The sequence below is a fragment of the Poromitra crassiceps genome, assembly GCF_964638095.1.
Source record: "Poromitra crassiceps genome assembly, chromosome: 21".
In the NCBI taxonomy this organism is placed as follows: domain Eukaryota; kingdom Metazoa; phylum Chordata; class Actinopteri; order Beryciformes; family Melamphaidae; genus Poromitra; species Poromitra crassiceps.
In genome coordinates, this window is record NC_139638.1 from 5,892,636 (window position 1) to 5,909,305 (window position 16,670).

The window sequence follows — 16,670 nt, forward strand, 5'->3', positions numbered from 1 at the left end:
GCGCCACTGACTGCGCCACGCCTCTTTGGCGAAACCATGATGCTATCTTCCTGAGGCAGGCGCAAGGCGCATTTTCTTTGCGTTTAACGCCAGTTTTAGCGCCTAAGGCCAGTGGGAAGATAGGGGCCATTGTCTGTTCAGATGTACGTTTACTGCGGTGGTTGAATCACCAATCATGTCTGCCTGGGCTGGGCTAGCAGCTAAATGCTATGCTGAATGGGATGATTTACCCCACTCTGACCACATCCCCAACCAGCTACCCCAGCGTCTATGACGAGACATTGACTGTATCTAGAGCAACTGCCGCACGGCGTGTCTATTCGTACCTGGTTAACAGACACCCCGTACTTCCGTTATTTTAATGCCTGAATCAGGAACACCTACAGTATGACTTGTATATCAGGTAATATATATATTTATGGAATGCATTTCAGTTAACCCATTTAAAATATAAATGTCTAGGCTTTACCGCTCCTTCATCCCCCATTATTTTTTCAAATTAGTGCAAATCAGACCTAGGCTAGGCTACTACTCATAAGATACAGCCAAAACTCATTAAGAAGTTTCCAGTTTTGCACCTCCCTCCTCTGTCCTGTCCCCCCTGTGGAGCCATGGAACGTCACTGTTCCATTACTATTTGTCATGCTTTAATATCTATAAATACTGATGCAAGGTCTGCCCTGCTCCTGTTAGGCCACCTTTGCTGCTGCCGAGCACTTTGTCTCGGTCCTCACACACATGTTTTTTCTTTTTCGTTAGATTAATATGCACGTCAATAGTAGTTTTTGAGCCAATATCAGTCAATGCAACCGTGCATACAAATGGCGAAGTTTCACTGAGTGATATTGCAGCATTTAATTTTTTGGACCAAGGTAAATTTTTCAGAAATTCGCTTCCGACGTCTGTTGACTGGTAGGTCAAAATTCAGATCGCAATTTCGTGCTGTATATTCACATCGCTCTTGGTGTCTAACGGCCTTTAGTATGATGTCCACCCAAACGTGGACAAAACAGGGTTGGGCCCTTCTGCAGCTTCTGCTGGTGGCATCTCTCTCTGGGGCTGAGGAGCCGGTGTGTCGGCAGAGAGGGGAGCCGGAGATCCCCCAGCTGTCTAAGAATGGGGACATTATTTTGGGTGGAATCTTCTCTTTCCACACCAGCTGGAAAGACAGACAGGATGCCTACATGTACAGACCACCGCCACTGCAGTGCACAAGGTAAATCACAATGTAGCAAGCTGCTTAACATAAGTAAGATGAAGATTACAGGAGCTGGGTAGATATATAAAATTGATTAAAAAAAGGTTATCACGCTGAGTTGCGAAATACAAAATGTTTGCTCATTTAATTTCACCTTTAATTTCGTTTCATTTCAAGGACATACTGCTATAACACCAACCATTTATAACATTTTGGGTTAAGTTTGACTTTCACAGGGTTCCAGTTTGCTCAGGCTATGCTCTTTGCCATCGAGGAGATTAACAACAGCACAGACCTGCTGCCTGGCATCTTTCTGGGCTACAAGATCTATGATGAATGTGGCTCCATTGCAAGGGGAGTCAGGGTGGCACTGGCCTTGGCTAACGGTAATGAGGATATATCCACAGCCTCCAAGGCACCCTGCACCAGACCGGCCCAAGTGCAGGCCATTATAGGAGTGTCCTCCTCCCCTCATTCCATGGCGATATCCACTGTCATTGGACCTTTTCATATCCCATTGGTGGGCTTTTTTTTACACAAATGTATTGATTGATTGAGTTCTTTATTGATAATGAATACACAGTATATACAATATACATATATACATACACAGGCTCACCATTATCAAAAGGATAAAAACGCAATAAAGCTAACAGCTTATTTCCATTGCGGTCCTCATGATGACTGTTATAAAATGTGTACTGTTGTGTGTATGTCTGGATGTGTGTAAGTGTATAACAGTGTGAGTGCCACAGGCACTTGTCAGAGTCTGGGGGTAACGCGTGGGTGTGCCTGCCACACAGGGGATATGTATAATGATGTACTGTAAAGATTGGCCACAGTTTGAGCTATTTATTTGTTTTATTTTTTCGATAATACAGTAATTAATATACTGCAATTCATCTGACTGGTCTCAGTAAAGGCAGTTTTAAGATAATTACTGCTAAAGTACTAATGTTTTCCTGTGTACATTTTTTTAGAACTTGCGTCCTCATCTTGGGAATATCATTCCTTTCTACTCCCTAGATCAGCCACTCTGCCACCTGTGCCTGTCTCAGTGACAAAGTCCGGTACCCTTCCTTCCTCAGAACAATGCCCAGTGACTTCTACCAGAGCAGAGCTCTGGCCCAGTTGGTCAAGCACTTTGGCTGGACTTGGGTCGGGGTAATTAGTTCCGGACCGGATTATGGCAATAACGGTATTGCGATATTCACAGAGACGGCCCAACAGCTGGGCATCTGTCTAGAATACTCTGAATCCTTCAGAGTAACACACCCACCAGAAAGATTAGAGGCACTAATTGATATTATCAAAGCTTCCACTTCCCAGGTTATTGTCGCTTTCCAATCCCCCTTTGAGATGGAAATACTAATACATGAGATGGCTGCCCACAACCTGACTGGGTACCAGTGGGTAGGCATTGAGGCCTGGATTATTGATTCCCACACTGCAACTATGAATGGACACCACATCCTGGATGGTGCTATAGGGCTTTCCATGCCCAAGGCCCATGTCACAGGCATGAGAGAGTTCATGCTGGATATAAAGTCACTCAATTCATCTAGTCATGAATTGTTCACAGAATTCTGGGAGACAATGTTTGATTGTAGGTTCAAGCAAACGAAGGGTTCAGAAGGGAATCAGACATACTGTACAGGGTCTGAAGATGTATCTGGGCAGCAAAACAGTTTCACTGATATGTCACTCATGCCCATCTTTAACAATGTCTATAAAGGAGTGTATGCTGTGGCTCACGCACTACATAGTATTCTTGGCTGTAAAGACACATGTGGCAATAAGGTACAGCCAGATCCATTCACGGTGAGTTGAACACTGAAGGCTGAATGATAGTTTAACATTATGTGTTTCAGATTAACCGTTTTTTCTTTTTCATTTTTTGCTCTTTGTTTAAACAGTATTGTTGGGGCCGGTGTGCATGCACAGCAGGGCCCCTACATTCGACTCTGTCGCCTAGATTTGAGCACGGATTCAGGTTCTAAATGTCTTTCCACACTCCCAGCATGCATTTCGGCATAAGCAGAGGCAGAACGCAGCAGAGAAGACGGCATAAGCTCCGGAAAGTTTTTTACAATTTAAAGTTTTATTTCATCACTAAATTAATTTCTGATGACTTTTGATGCCTACAAGCAGGGTAGTAGGTTTCAATAAGTGCCACTTTACGAACATTTATGGCGAAAAATGGCAAAAAGTTCCAGAGCACAATTGGCTTCATCTACATCAGCTGAGCTTTTTATTTGGGTAGTACTGCAGGCGGCCTCTGCGCTGGTATTGCGCAATACCCTCAAGAACGCATCGTCTCAAACTGCCAACAGCGTCATGTGTGCTTGTGACCTAGCAAGTTAATTCTTCCAAGAACGACTAGCAAGAACGTTCTCCCCAAGAACACAAGAACAAGAATGCATTCTTGGTATTGAGAAACGGCCCAGGTATACTGTGGCTAGCTCGTTACACGGACACGGAGGATGCTGCAGCTCCACAATACTTTTTTGCTCGTTACACGGAGGACGCTGCAGCTTGACATGCCACAGTAAGGGTAATGAATATGCTACGTGAACGTTAGCAGGTACTTTAGCCTATGCAGTAGGCTAAGTAATAGGCTATCATCTCATTGTTGCTAGGTATGTCTCCACTATATGCACTCGCCGAGTGGAGACATGAGGAGTCTTTGTTTAGAAAGAGCTGGGGGGAGGGGGGTGCTGGCGAGTGGAGTCCGTAGCAGTTGTATAACATAACACAATAGACAGGCAGTAATTTAAATGAAATCTCCATAACGTTACAGCGTATAATAGCGTATAATAACCAATTGCCCGAACAATTAATTAATATGCTACGTGAACGTTAGCAGTCCATAACGTTACAGCGTATACTAAGCTATTCCCCGAACGATTAATTAATTAATATGCTACGTGAACGTTAGCGGGTATTTTAGCCTATGCAGTAGGATAAGTAATAGGCAATAGGCTACCATGCACCGGCCCTATGCCAGGTTTCCACCTGGCCTTGTTTAATAACATTTTGCATGTCCATCATTCTGCAGAGCTAATACGAGGTGGTTTGCTTTTAATGGAATAAGTAAAGTAATATATCTATCTGCTTAGATTTTGCAGCACATAAAAAAGGTTCAGTTCAAGACGAAGGAAGAGGAAGAAGTTTACTTTGATGAGAATGGAGACCCAGCAGCAAAGTTTGAAATCATAAACTGGCAGCTGAACAAAAATGGCACTGTGGAGTTTGTCACAGTTGGTCTTTACGACGCATCTTTACCTACAGAAAAACAGTTTTATCTGCACACTGAGTCCTTAATTTGGGAACAGAACTCAGAACAGGTTAATACCATATGATCATTCATGGATTGTTAACTTGCAGGTTTATTGTATGGTAATGATTTCACCAGCATTCCAAATGGTGACTTGTAAAGACAACAGCATTTCATACTGCTTTTTTGTTCATGCAGGTGCCTGTGTCAGTGTGCAGTGAGACATGTTCCCCAGGAACCCATAAAGTTCTCCAGAAAGGAAAGCCGGTCTGCTGCTATGACTGTATAGCATGTGCAGAGGGAGAAATCAGCAACACCACAGGTACTCTATTATTATTTAATGGATCAGAGTATAACACCTGTACATTTAATATCAGCAATTAAATAAATGTTCAAATACAACAACAGTATTTATATGTTTATATACAGTACAATTCATCATCAGTAAAAAAACATTTTTTTTTTTTTTTTTTAGTAGTGTAAACATTAATCTAAATTAGTTGTAGGTAACAAACAACTAATATGCATCATTAATTTTTACGAGCTGCTTAATTCTTTTCAGGGTCACAGCAGGCTGGAACCTATCCAGGCATGCATTGGGTGTAAAATGATGAATCAATCAATTAATTATGCAAATAAGTACGGTAGCTTACATTCTCCCTCCTTATATATTTTCTCCCCTAGTCAAATATGTAAGGGTTAATGCACGACGAGGTGTACATTATCTTCGCAACCATCCTCGGCTTCGCCTCGGACGGTTCACGCCTCTCGCGTCGTCCCTTAAAAAGTGATAATGTACACCTCGAAGTGCATTAACCCGCTTATACCATGGTCACTTGCCAACAAAACAATAAGACCAGTCATTTATATTTCCATGTGTAATAAATAAAGCAATCTAAATGGCTAAATGTCTGTTATTCATACTGTAAATCAGTCTTCCACGAAATAAAATAGTCCCTCCCACCTCCACCACCCTCCGTTTTAAAGCCGACTCAAACGCTAACTTTATCACAGGAATGTGGGTTTAACAATGTTTTACGTTCTACATTAAATGAAGACATTACCGTTTGGCCACTTGCTTTATTTTGTATGATAGATATGTATTGGCCAAGTATATTAACATTTAAGAGCGAAGAGTTTCAGGAAGTGATGAGAATGGATTCAAGTGAAATGCAGAGAGGTTGTCTCTCTCTCTCTCTCTCTCTCTCTCTCTCTCTCTCTCTCTCTCTCTCTCTCTCTCTCTCTCTCTCTCTCTCTCTGTCAAAGGCCCGGCTCGCGCCGGGCTCGCCCCTGAGGGAAATCTCCTCTTTCTCGCCGAGAAGAGCCTGGTGACGCGAGGTTAGAAATCTCCGAAACGAAAATCAAAATTGTAAATAAGAGTTATTTTTGATAAACTGAGCACACAGGGGTGATTTAAATAGTTACTTTGACCGACTCCATTTTTTTCTCAACTTCCAAAATTGTCATATTAACCCTTAACGGGGATATAGGCCCCTATCGTTGCATCGGCGCAGTTTCTAGGCCGAGCGGCAGGCGCAGATCAAAGCAGTGGGCGTGGAAAGGCGCACTTGATATCGTCGTGCTGGCGCTAGATGCAGCCCAAAGCATTACAACCACGCCTTTTAGGCGTAAAATTATGCACCGTCATGCTCATTGGATAAGTGCAATAAACGAATCGCACGCTTGCCTTTTTAGCTCCAATTCCAGTGATTCCGCAAAACCAGACGAAAGCCAAACGCTCTGCCCCCCCCCCCCCCTCCCTTCATCCAGCCTGTCTGTCTGCATTATAGGCTATTATTCCATATTATTATGCTTCTCAAACCAATCTAACTGCAGTTTCAATACTGCAAGCATGTAAATACGCTACACTATAGCAAGATCAAAGTGAAAATAATGTTCTATGCATCAGCTAGAAAAATATAGCCTATTAGATTGGTGAAAGTTTGTCCAGAAAGATATCATTTTCTCTCGCCTGCTGCAGGAAGGATGATGCACATAAATATACCCTACATTATGTCAAGTCATTGCATAAATGTGTTTTTATTGTAAAACTAAATGTGAAATAGGGCCAAGTTATTGGAGGGACATCACAGTATAGCAGATGCCATTAGAAGCGCGTTCCGAAGCGCGTTCCGCTGTTACTTCTCTAAATCATGTTAACTCGACAAGGGGTATATATAGGCCCAGGAGGACATATATGTTTCACAAAGGGTGGTGTTTTCATTTCTAGGTTTTATTTGGTCCAATATTGAAATGTTGACAATGGCAGGCTGTGTTACCATTACACATTAATTTAGAACTACCTTTTATATCTATTTTGGCTCATTTGGTGGCTATTTAGTAGCGAAATGAAGAAACACAATGCATGCTGGGAACTCAGAGAGAGAGAGAGAGAAGGGTGACAGAGAAGAAGCAGTGAAGGCACAGAATAGGCCTGCTTTACAAAAGCGCAAAGCGCTAAATGTAGGCCAGGTCCCAAGATATCACTAGGCTGGTATTTAGCGCCGACACGCCCACTTTGGGACTGCGCCACGCCCATTCGGCCTAAAGCGCATTTGGCAGCCTAAAGCCTATTGCTATCTTGCCGAAACAGGCGCAAGGCACGTTTTTTTGCGGTTAAGGCCCGTAATAGCGCCGATGGCCTGTGGGAGAATAGAGCCCCATAGAGCTCAAACAGCTCTCTTGATAACACTGTTGAAACTATGGCGCATTGATATGAATGGTGAACAGACCATTTGGCTGAATGACTTTACCAACTGTACATTATCACTTTTTAATGGACACCCTGCAGCCAATCAGAATCGAGTATTCACCCAGACCATGGTATAAACTATTATAATATATATTATAAAACGGCTCTCTCAAATCAAGCAATCTGATTGGTTCACAGCCATTGTATAATTCCAGTAACCGAGTTCAATAACCCATGGCCATGGGTTATTGGTTGCCATGGCAACTCTCTTACTAAAAGGCAGCTCTGCGCTCGAGCTCCGTGGGCTTTCCAGAAAGCTCTCAGCTTCTCAGCAAGCGCCAGGATTGGCCACTGTCAACTTCAGTCTCCAGAACGATCCAATCAAATCACCCGCACGTCTATCTTCTTGCTAGAGGTCCCGCCTTACAGTAGTGTCAAAACAAAAAGCTACTCGCTTGCAGCCAGACGCATGATGGTGCAACTCTCTTAGGCTTTGGTTACCTCAAAAACAAAATGGCGGAGACAGTTTTCAGATCCTTGTGAATCGATCTTCGCTTATAACTTTACTAATACTTCGCAGAAAATGATGTTTTGTACAAGAATAGACGCGGGCTAATGTCTTAACCCCTCTCTCGCGCGCCCTCACTCTTAACCCCGCATTTCTAAATAAGACGTAACGTTACTTGGTGTCGGCATACGGCTCTGGTGTCGAGCTTTGCAAAAAGCTCTCAGCAAGCGCCAGGATTGGCCAATGTCGACTTCAGTCTCCAGAACGATCCAATCAAATCACCCGCACGTCTATCTTCTTGCTAGAGGTCCCGCCTTACAGTAGTGTTTCAACTGACTCTATCAGAATACGATGCCAGTCGGACTTATAGTATTATTATTATTATATTATTATACTTGGAAACCGTTTTATAAAAGCAATATAGCACTCGAGCAGCGTGTGTTGTGGAATATATCCCGCTGATAAGCTGTTATCCCACTCGGCATAACAGCTTATCAGCGGGATATATTCACCACAACACACTTGCTCTCGTGATATATTGCTTAAATATACTATTTCATGCATGATTATCATTTGGCCTACCACACGACTTTAAAGGATATCCATCCATCAATCTCCAACCGTTTATCTGGGAAACTTCCCTTTCACTGGCCACATTAGCCAGGGGATCCCGAGGCATTCCCAGGTCAGCGTGGAGATATAATCTCAAAACCTAGCCCTCGGTTTGCCTTGTGGTCTCCTCCCAGCTGGACGTGCCTGGAACACCTCCCTAGGGAGGCAACCATGTGCCATCCTTACCAGATCCACCTCAACTGGCTCCTTTATATGCAAAGGAGCAGTGGCTCTACTCCGAGTCCCTCACGGATGACTGAACTTCTCACCTTATCCCTAAGGGAGATGCCAGCCACCCTCCTGAGAAAACCCATTTCGTCTGCTTCGGCGATATTGTTCTTTAGGTCATGACCCATCCTTCATGACCATAGGTGAGGGTAGGAACGAAGATCGACCGGTAGATCGAGAGCTTTGCCTTCTGGCTCAGCTCTCTTTTCATCCAGAGCATGTGAGCGGAGCGGAGCGTGGAGCGAGCGGGGGGATTTTCGCTTGATCGGTGAGCAGGGACGAGAGTGGTACCGGAGGGGAAGTTGGAGCGGCACCGATCACCCGCTCAGTCCCGCTCCAGTTTCAATCACAACGTGTTCGAACCAGAATGCATCGGTGCGTGGCCATATGCACGGCCACTATTTTCTTGCCAGCTGCTGCGAGACGAGAAGAAAGAGAAACGAACATCCAGCTGACTCTGCTGAGCTCATGTTATTTGTAGTGAGCAATGCCCATTGCCCAGGCGTTTAAACGCAAATTAAAACACCCTGGCATTTTTATCTTTTTTATTCTTTTGAGCGGAGCGGTGAGTGCGAGTGGGTGAAATCTGTATCGAGCGGGGAGCGGTCTGGAGTGGAGTGGCTGTGAGTGGCCGTGAGTGCTGGAGCGGGTGGAAAGGGCCGCTCTGTAAAGCGAGCACAATACCGCTCCTGCTGGTCCGACTCTCCAGCGCATCTCCATCTCCATTGTCTCCTCACTCAAGAACAAGACCCTGAGATACTTGAACTCCTTCACCTGGGCTAAGGACTCATTCCATACCTGGAGTAGACAGTCCACCGGTTTCCTGCTGAGAACCATGGCCTCAGATTTAGAGGTGCTGATCCTCATCTCAGCCGCTTCACACTGAGCTGGGAAACGATCAAGTGAGTGCTGAAGGTCACAGACCGATGATGCCATCAGGGACCACATCGTCCACGAAAAGTAGCGATGTAAACCTTAGCTCATCAAACTGCAACCCCCCCACGACTACGCCTCAAAATCCTGTCCAGAAATATCACAAACAGGACAGGTGACAAGACGCAGCCCTGGCAGAGGCCAAACCCCACCTTGAATGAGTCCGACTTACTGCCGAGAACCCGGACACAGCTCTCGCTTTCTTTCGGCCTACATAGATTGTATGGCCCTGAGTAGTGACCAGGGGCGGTTTTAGGATCAGAGCTTTCCCCCAAAGAGAATATAGGGTGGACCGCAGACCCCCTAGGGGGGTTCGGGGTCATGCCCCCCCGGGATATTTTTTTTTACATTTTAAAGTAAAAAATAATCAATCTGGTGCACTTTGAGATCAAAATGAAGAGACTAGATCTATGAAGTACTACACACATCACATTAACTCATTCATGGCCAGTTTAGGATTGCCAATATTTAGCACAGGCCAAAGATTTTCATAATTGTTGGTCATCTTTCAAGACCCACAGTAAATGATCTATTAGCACCAAAGTGATTTGCAATACCTCAAAATGAAGATGTACATCTCTGGGTTCACCAGGAAAAAAAGTGAGCTTTTAGCATGTTCTGTACTCTACTTATAGCCATTTATATACACCCTGTTTTCACCAAAAAGGTCTCTCTGAGAAAGAAATTGCAGAAAATGGCATTTTTGTAAATCACACAATCTCAGGCAGAACTCGCTCTCAATTCTTTTATTTTGAACTGTATTGACATCAGACATGTAAATATTATTCGTTATGACACAAATGACAAATATATATATATATATATATACATGAAGTGCTTTTTTTACATTCAACAATACAGTTTTCTCAGTGTGAGTGAGTGTGATCATAGAATAGAATGCAGAGATCAGTGTAGTCTCTCTCTCACTCACACACACACACACACACACACACACACACACACACACACACACACACACACACACTCCTTACCGCAAGATCATCCGGGTCCTGTCGCATTGGAATCCAGTCTTCCTCGCCCTTGACAGGAAAGTGGCCGTGCTGCTTTGCTCTGTGTGAAAGCCATTTCTGTGGCGAGGCTGCTGTTCTCCTCCTCACACAGTTGTGACTCCGTCTCGTCTCTTTCTGGCTGGGACACAGTAACGGGGTCCAGGGACCAGGATCGATCATGTTGGTCACGGGTTTGACTAGCGCGAACGATCGATGTCCGCTGCCCTGCAGCAAGCCGATCAGCTCGTGCAGCGCGCCGAGGGGTGTGTTTCAATGGCGTTTCTCCTCTGTGCACAAGGAAGCACGTTTCTCTGTTTTCTGTTTTTGCTCCTGCTCATTTCAAAACAACAGCTGCGGTATGTGTTTGATCGCGTGTTGTCGGCTTGGCTTTGAGGCTAGGGACCTGATAACATGTCACAGGCTGGGGAAGTGTTTGAACTACGCGCTGCACTAATAAAAACAAAAACACGTCAAACACGTCATTGGCGGGGAGGGCTATTTCTGATAACACGTCAAAGACGTCTTTGGCGGTGAATGAGTTAATATCCTCTTTACTGTTCTGTGGCTTTAAAATGATGAAAAAATAATAAGTCTCCCTATATATATATTCTGCATACAGGTATATGGTAGAATTCTGCTTGCTTAAATAATACAGTGACCCATATACCAAAATCACTTCCAGGGGAGAACTCAACTGAAGTAACAATTGCTTTGAAAATAACAGTAACATGAAATCAAACGGGAACTTCCTAACTTATTGGCTAGAATAATATTCAGACAAGATAATAATATACTGTAAGCCCTAAAGCAGGAGTTTGCAGTCAACTATAGTTGAAATGAATATGTGGCAGTATTTGTGGTGGTCAAAATCTATTTGGGGTGTACCGCCACAAATAGATCAGTGTATGGGAAACACTGACTATTCAATTGTGTGACTAGAAAGACACCAACAAATCTGATAAAATGTACTTTAATGTTGAGCAACAAAGCCATCACTTCATTTACAAAGGTGTCATTACAAATGGTATTGGCACCAAATTAAAAGATAGAGTTTTAAAGTAAAAATAAATAATAAATAAAGCTTGTTTTAGCATTGGCTCAACCAGCCCATCTTACCAACCACCAGGGGTCCTTGAGGGGTTTCTAGGGCTCTCCAGCAAAATGTAGAATTATTAAACTTCATCATTATGTAATGTACAAGAACTTAACACTGTTAGATAATGCAGAAAAATACTATTTAGAGCCACAGCCAAACGCAAAAAAACGCGCCTTGCGCCTGCCTCGGGAAGATACCATCATGGTTCTCACTCCCTCTCTCTCACGCGTCAGGCCGATCTCACACTTTCTCCCCCCCTCTCTCTCTCTCACTCCCTCTCTCTCGTGCGTCAGAGAGGCACAAAGATAACAAAAGTTGTTATATCGTAGTTTTGAGCCCCTGTCATAAAAAGTTGTTATATCGTAGTTTTGAGCTCCTGTCATTCAGAGGCTGTTGAGCCACTTGTGAAATCTCCCAGCATGCATTGAGGCTAATACATTTTGATAAGAAATAGCAACCAAATCAGCCTAAATAGGCTAAGTGGTAGATATAAATAATGTTTCTGTTAACACAACATGCAATTCTAGAACATTTCAATATTGGACAAAATAAAACATAGAAATCAAAACACAACCCTATGTGAAACATGTATGTAATCCAGGTGGTATATCTATCCCTCGCAGATTTACTGTAACGTGATTTAGATGAGTGACAGCCGTAACACGGTTCTACTGTGATGTCCTGCTGTGATGTCCGCTCCAATAAGACTGGGGTTACTTCACATTTACTTTTACAATAAAAACACATTTATGCAATGACTTTACATAATGTAGGCTATATTTATGTGCACATCCTACCTGTGCAGCAGGGGAGAAGAAAGGGTAGCGAGAGAAAACGATATCATTCTGGACAAACTTTCACCAATCTAATCTCATCATGACATATAGGGATAGGCTATATTTTTCTAGCCGATGCGTTTAGAACATTCTTTTCACTTTGATCTTGCTATAGTGTAGCATATTTACATGCTTGCAGTATTTAAACTGCAGTGAGATTGGGGGGGAGGGGGGGAGGGGGGGAGCTCAGAGCGCCTCTGCTTTTCTGAAGCCGGACTGGATCGCTCCATGGAATTGGAGCTTAAAAGGGAAGCTTGTGATTTGTTTACTGCACTTCTCCAATGAGCAGGCTGTGCATAATTTTACGCTTAAAAGGCGTGGTTATAATGCTTAAGGCCGCATGTAGTGCCGACACCAAAATATCGAGTGCGCTGGTCCACACCCACTAATCTGCGCTGCGCCTGGCGCTAAGCACTGTTTTAAGGCCGTTGCAACGATAGAGCCCGCAGTCTCATGTTAACTGTGATACAATACAGATACTCATGGAATAGGCTACATGCACAACTTTTTTACTTCCTGAAATTAGTACAGCTTCTTTATTTCCTGTCCTACACTATTGGATGAACTGATTAATCAGGTGTGCCTGATCATTGTTGTGACTGCAGCACACCTGACATTAATCAGTTCATCCAATAGTGATGACAGGAAATAAAGAAGCTGTACTAATTTCAGGAAGTAGTGGAGTTGTGCATGTAGCCCATTCAAAATCAAATCTGACAATAAAGATATTCTGGGTCTTGACTACTTCTCACCTGTTCTCTCTCTCTCTTTCTGTGCCAACTCCATCCTGCTCTCTCTCTCCTCCTCTCCCTCACTATCCTCCTCTCTCCCTCTTTGTGCTGTCAACCAAAAGGCAAATATAACAACCAACCAACCAACCAACCAACCAGAGTATTTATAGTCTAATAAGAGGTATAGATCCATCCATATCAATTTAATGATGTATGTAAAAACTGTACTGTTAAAAAAAATACCACCTACTGGCAGCACAAAGTGTTTTATCTCGAGAGACGTGAGTGCGATGCCGGGAACCCGACACAGTGCAGTGCCAAATCTTGGACACACACATAGTCATAGTGCCACATATTGGCAACACAAAAAGCTGTTTATTTCGTGAACCATTCATCCAATCAACTTCAAACATGGGCAGAGCGCTGCCAGGAAACTGAACGAGTGCGATGTCCCATTTCGGAGGCAACACAAAAAGCGGTTTATCTCGTGAACCGTTCATCCGATGCGCTGCAGCGTGTGCTGCTGGGAACCTGACAGAGTGCGGTGCTCAATTTCAGACATGCATAGTCATAGCACCACCTACTGCCCGCTTTATTTTCGTTTTGACCAAATTTCTCTATGAAGTACAAACGGGTAGGCATTTGCAAGGCAAGGCATGTGTCTTAAGAGACTACTTGAACCCAGAATCTCTACAGCTACAACCTTCCTATCCCTAGCTACCATCCCTTTTCCCTAGCCTTCCCTCACCACACCCCCTCCCCCATAGCCAGCCCTCGAATCCCGACTCTCCAACCTTGCTATCTCTAGCTCCCTTCACTAAATGTCTATGAGTGACTGAGTGGGTCCTAACTTTGGCATCTTCTGACCCCGGCCTGGCATGCTGCCACCGCCGTGGGGAAAATAAAGGAGCGACTGAGAAAATCTAATATCTGTTTTGATTTTAACTTGTAGATTCCATCACCTGTGTGCGATGCCATCCTGAATTCTGGTCAAATGAGAAAAGAGATGACTGTGAAAAGAAGGACACAGAGTTTCTATCATATGAAGAGATTATGGGGGCACTGCTTACGGCGGCGTCCCTGTTAGGAACTTGCATGACTGCTATCGTGGCTTTAATTTTCTTCAGATACAGGAACAGCCCCATAGTCAAGGCCAACAACTCTGAACTGAGCTTCCTGCTGCTCTTCTCCCTGTCTCTGTGTTTCCTGTGTTCTCTGACCTTCATCGGCCGGCCCTCTGAGTGGTCCTGCATGCTGCGACACACAGCATTTGGAATCACATTTGTCCTCTGCATGTCTTGTGTGCTGGGGAAAACTATTGTGGTGTTACTGGCCTTCAGGGCTACACTTCCAGGGAGTAATATCATGAAATGGTTCGGCCCTGCTCAGCAGAGACTCAGTGTTCTGGCTTTCACTCTCATACAGGTCCTGATTTGCATACTTTGGCTAACTATCTCTCCTCCTTTTCCTTTCAAGAATTTTAAACACTTTAAAGACAAAATCATCCTAGAATGTGCATTAGGCTCAGCTGTAGGCTTCTGGGCTGTGTTGGGGTATATAGGAGTCCTGGCTATGTTATGTTTCTTTCTAGCTTTTTTGGCTCGGAAACTGCCTGATAATTTCAATGAAGCCAAATTTATCACCTTCAGCATGCTGATATTCTGTGCGGTCTGGATCACATTTATCCCTGCGTATGTCAGCTCTCCAGGGAAGTTCAGTGTTGCTGTGGAGATATTTGCAATTCTGGCCTCCAGTTTTGCACTTCTAATCTGTATTTTTATTCCAAAATGTTACATAATCTTAATGAAGCCAGAAAAGAATACAAAAAAGAACATGATGAGTAAAATGCCATCAAAATCATCATGACAAGTGAATATAATAGGCATCGTAGAATGACAAGAACTTTTATTTCATTGATGAATGCAATAGGGTACTATTATAATTAACTGTGGTTGCTGACATTAATTCCAATTATTAATACAGTATACTATGTGTTGTTGAGGTTAATTTCTCAGACTGGCAAACTAGCTCTTGCAAACCCAGTGCCTTTTCTTCTTCTTAGTCCTCTTCATTTTATTGAAGAACAAATTATCTATCCATTTAAAATCTAAAACATTGCCGCAATTTTTTCATTCCCCCCCGTCCCAGATTAATGCCAGACCGCTGAAAAGTGTTCCGGTAAATTTTGGAGCTGATCGGAGCAACATTGCACTTGCAACTCTGGACATACATATGGATGGACATACATACCACTCTCCAATTATAGCAGTACGATATAAATACATAGTGTACAACAGAGAAGGTACATTTTTTTTTTTTTTTTTTTTCTGTGCAGTTTCTTTGAGTTCAAAAGGCGACACCATGGTCAAATAGAAGTGTCATCATAAGTTCTGGGATCAATCATCTCCACAACTATATCTTTAATTAAACCTGGCCTAAGAGGCATCAGCAGGCTATTAAACAGCCCAATGGCGCAAAAATAACAAAAGCAAATTAAATATCACACGGTCCAACACCTTGCTACAGTGAATCAGTTGTGGTGATTTAATTGTTTATTTGGAGCGACTGTCAAAAATGTAATTTTAATCCCCTTAGCCAGGTGCATAATTCCCTCAAAAATGAAGTGACATGTATAATAAAATATTGTCCGATTATATGTAAATGTGGCAAAATCATTTGATGTTAATTTATGGGCGAGAATGAGCATTGTGTAAATAGTCTATACTGTGCACATTTACACATTCTGTCATGCACACAGTAATAGTTTAATGATCAGTACCCAGGCGCGGACTGCATAATCGGGCACGTCGGGCAAATGCCCGGTGGCCTGGCCTGGCCTGGCCTGGCCTGCCATTTTGTTTGTTTTTTGTTTTTTTGTTTACTAGTGGTTTTATTACTTTATTAATTAGTCTGAAGTAATAATTACACTTCAGGGTTAAAGTGGGTGCATCTCATTGTAAAATTGGACTCAGAAGCTCGGAACCATGAAAATATGGACAGAGCCACCGTGTGGAGTCTTGTGTTGGAGCCTTGAGTTTTGCATTGCTCAACACTTGGCTATAGGCTATAGAGACTAAAACCATTGTTGGCCTAATTTTTCAGAAACAAAAGTTGGGGCTTGAGCAGAACACACTACCATGTCTATAGGGGCTTGCTTAAACAGGAAGATGTTTAATGAAACTGAGAATATGTCAATGTTTATTATTATTGTTATTGTTATGACGTGTAGTTCTTAACCCTAGGACACTAATGTCGGGTGATTTTCACCCGGACAATTGAATTCACATGATTTTCATTGTCTTGCTGCTGTCTGAGGTGGGCGGGTCATTAGGTACCTTCAGGATGCTCACTGACGTTATTGAATGTAGGTTTGTTTCCCTGCTCCCATTCATGGTTTTTTCTACCGGCTACGTGTTCAGGTGATTTTCACCCGACGTTAGTGATAGAGGGTAAAATATCTTCGGGTTAGGGTTTATGGTATTGTGGTGACTTGTGTGGTGATTTTTACCACACAAGTCCCATGAATGGGTGGACCGAAGGAGAAGTTGG

General features: G+C 43.3%; 1 protein-coding gene across 1 annotated transcript; it reads left to right on the forward strand.

The window, feature by feature from the left end:
• Positions 1 to 983: 983 nt before the first annotated feature.
• LOC310795220 (extracellular calcium-sensing receptor-like) lies at positions 984 to 14,987 on the forward strand (the record flags this gene model as incomplete). The annotated part of the gene is made up of 6 exons (XM_083657284.1): positions 984 to 1,216; positions 1,421 to 1,718; positions 2,225 to 3,019; positions 4,318 to 4,545; positions 4,674 to 4,797; positions 14,074 to 14,987. The coding sequence occupies 6 exons, from the start codon at positions 984 to 986 to the stop codon at positions 14,985 to 14,987; spliced, it is 2,592 nt and encodes an 863-aa protein (XP_083513410.1).
• Positions 14,988 to 16,670: the final 1,683 nt, after the last annotated feature.